Below are 2,778 nucleotides of genomic sequence, written 5' to 3' on the forward strand. Positions count from 1 at the left end.
CTTCACTCAGGGTTACCTTGACTCAGAGTTGATTGAACTAAGTGTTATCACCTGTTCTGAAACCGAAAACTCAGAGTTTGACAGCTCAGAGTTGGCCAACCTAGAGTTAAGGTTTTAACTCAGAGTTTGTTGAACCTGCTTTCTGAAACAGACCCCTGTTCATCTGTTCATCTGTTCATCACCTGTTCATCTGTTCATCACCTGTTCATCTGTTCACCTGTTCAGACAGGAGTCTAATGAAGACAATTAATATTCGTATTCAGTCTGCAGCTCAGTGAGGGATTTCGTAGTATGACATCACTGTGACATCACTGTGACTGTTTATTGTTTGTTCGTAGGATCTGATTTACAAACTGACGGCTTCAGTCTGCAGACGTGCCGCAACATCATCAGCCTGCTGGACGTATCCTTCAGTTTCATTTTTCAGAGACAAAGAGACAGACAGACAGACAGACAGACAGACAGACAGACAGTATGGTCTTTAACCAGACTCAGATGGACGGCAGTAGTAAACTGGGTCTTCAGGAGTTTCATCGTCTGTGGACGAAGATCCAGAAATACCTGGTGAGTCAGGGAGTCCAGTTCCACAGTGTTACTGCTGATCGGTGGATATGATGAGTGTCTGTATAGTTCATTTACCTGAGACTTTACTGAACTCCTGTCGTCCTGCAGGAGATCTTTAAGAGTCACGACTCCGATGCTTCTGGAACGATGAGCAGTCATGAGATGAGAGCGGCGCTGGCTGAAGCAGGTGAGACTCACTGATCATCAGGAGGATCCAGGGTTCTAGTGGTGGTTCTGGTGGTGGTTCAAGTGGTTGTTCTGATGGTGGTTCTGATGGTTGTTATGGTGGTGGTCCTAGTGGTGGTTCTGGTGGTGGTTCAAGTAGTTGTTCTGGTGGTGGTTCTAGTGGTTTTTCTGGTGGTGGTTCTAGTGGTTCTTCTGGTGGTGGTTCTAGTGGTTTTTCTGGTGGTGGTTCTAGTGGTTTTTCTGGTGGTTGTTCTAGTGGTGGTTCTGGTGGTGGTTCTAGTGGTTTTTCTGGTGGTGGTTCTGGTTGTTGTTCTGGTAGTTGTTCTGGTGGCGGTTCTGGTGGTGGTTTTAGTGGTGGTTCTGGTAGTTGTTGTGGTGGCGGTTCTGGTGGTGGTTCTGGTGATTGTTCTGGTGGTGGGTTAGGGTTATTGTTTTTATGAGGTTGTTGTTTTAAAGTAAAAGCCTCATAGAGTAACTAACAGTAACCTCAGGATGACCAAATATTCACTATTATTATTATTATTATTGTTATTCTTTTTATTAATATTATTATTATTGTTGTTGTTGTTGTTGTTGCAGGTTTCCAGGTGAACAGCGCTGTGATTCAGGAGATCGTCGGCCGTTATGCTGACACGAGTTACGCCATCGACTTCGACTGTTTCATCGGCTGTCTGATCCGTCTGGAGATGCTCTTCAGTGAGTTAACTTTATTGACAACATCACAGACGGACAAACAAAAGATACAAACACACAAACTATGTTCAGTATGTGAATATATCCTGACTTGTTCCCAGTGTTCCCAGTGTTCCCAGTGTTCCTAATGTTCCCAATGTTCCCGGTATTCCTGGTGCTCCCTGTTTTCCAAGTGTTCCCAGTACAGAGATTACACTGTTTGTCTTTTTAAATAAAGTTTTTTAATGTGTCCTTCAACAGAGATGTTCAGGACTCTGGACAAGAAGAACCAGGGGAAGATCCAACTGGACCTGCAGCAGGTAGAACCCAGTCCTGTACTGGTCTTACTGGTGCTGAACCAGTAACTGAACACTGTGTCTGTCTTTTTCTTCTTTTTGTCTTTTATTGGTCCAGCCTGTGGTCACATGACACAGCATGACATCATCACTGAACTCTTCTTCTCCCCTTCCTGCAGTGGCTCTGCCTCGCCATCAACTGATGCCCGCCCGCTGCAGTGCATGCTGGGAGTTCTGTTTGAAAGGTTTTAAATGAAGTCTGGATCTGAATACGTCTTTAACTCTGTGTGGAGCATTAAAGGATTTAAGGTGGAAATTAAAACTGAATACAAACTGACTGTGTGTTTGTGTCTGAATGTCTGAGGCTCTTTAAATCTTCCATAGCAACAGTAAACGTACACAGTGCTGCCATGTGACCAACAGAGTCAAATGCCTGTTCTCTGTTGCAGAGTTTGAATCTCACTTATTGATTTCCAATAATGTTGGATATGTTAGAGACGAACCTCAGATTAAATCTGGAACTGTGGATCCAGGCTGCTTCTTACTGGATGCTGACTGTGTGGTTGCATCGGCCCCCTGAAGCCACCAGGGGGCCCCAGACTCCATTTTATCCACAGACTAGAACATGGTGCATGTTGACGAGTAGCAGCTGTTTTTGACTCTGTGATGAGATGATTTCTGATGAAGATGATTTCTGATGAAGATCAGCACAGTGTTGGATATTTGATGTTGGCTGAATAAAAGAATGGAAACTATGAATTATTAGAATATCATTATTGTTAATAATCATTATTATTTATTATATGTTATTGGCTCACTGGTTCAAGAACAGTGAATGGAGTCTGGTACAGAACGTCCACTGAGGCTACTGCACATGTAACATAATGTTTGATTTATAATAATAATGACTGTGTTCATATAGAGGCCAGCTTCAGTTAGGATGACATTCAATTTTTATTTTTATTTATTTGTACAGCGCCAGTTCATAACAGAAGTTATCTCAGGACACTTTTCAAATAGAGCAGGTCTAGACCGAACTCCTTTTAACATTTACAGAGAC

General features: G+C 42.9%; 2 protein-coding genes across 3 annotated transcripts in view; both read left to right on the forward strand.

Moving 5' to 3' along the window:
• The window catches only part of LOC118326985 (calpain-2 catalytic subunit-like), a 34,942-nt gene that overhangs the window by 6,016 nt on the left and 26,148 nt on the right, over positions 1-2,778 (forward strand). The window lies entirely within an intron of this gene.
• Positions 107-2,055, forward strand: LOC118327358 (calpain-2 catalytic subunit-like). 2 transcript variants are annotated; one of them, XM_035660683.1, is made up of 6 exons: positions 299-403; positions 496-564; positions 673-751; positions 1,330-1,446; positions 1,684-1,742; positions 1,898-2,055. In XM_035660683.1, exons 2-6 carry the CDS (start codon positions 496-498, stop codon positions 1,919-1,921), a joined length of 348 nt encoding a protein of 115 aa, XP_035516576.1. In that variant the 5' UTR covers positions 299-403; the 3' UTR covers positions 1,922-2,055. The 2 variants fall into 2 exon arrangements, with proteins under 2 accessions (XP_035516575.1, XP_035516576.1); XM_035660682.1 differs by having other exon boundaries at positions 107-564.

This window comes from Morone saxatilis, unplaced genomic scaffold, assembly GCF_004916995.1.
Source record: "Morone saxatilis isolate NCDOM2014 unplaced genomic scaffold, NCSU_SB_2.0 Contig17, whole genome shotgun sequence".
NCBI lineage: Eukaryota > Metazoa > Chordata > Actinopteri > Moronidae > Morone > Morone saxatilis.

Coding starts and splice junctions, on each gene's coding strand:
- LOC118327358 (XM_035660682.1), top strand. CDS start 475: ATGGTCTTTAACCAGACTCAGATGGACGGCAGTAGTAAACTGGGTCTT. Junction 752..1,329: donor AGCGGCGCTGGCTGAAGCAG/GTGAGACTCACT, acceptor TTGTTGTTGCAG/GTTTCCAGGTGAACAGCGCT. Junction 1,447..1,683: donor CCGTCTGGAGATGCTCTTCA/GTGAGTTAACTT, acceptor GTCCTTCAACAG/AGATGTTCAGGACTCTGGAC.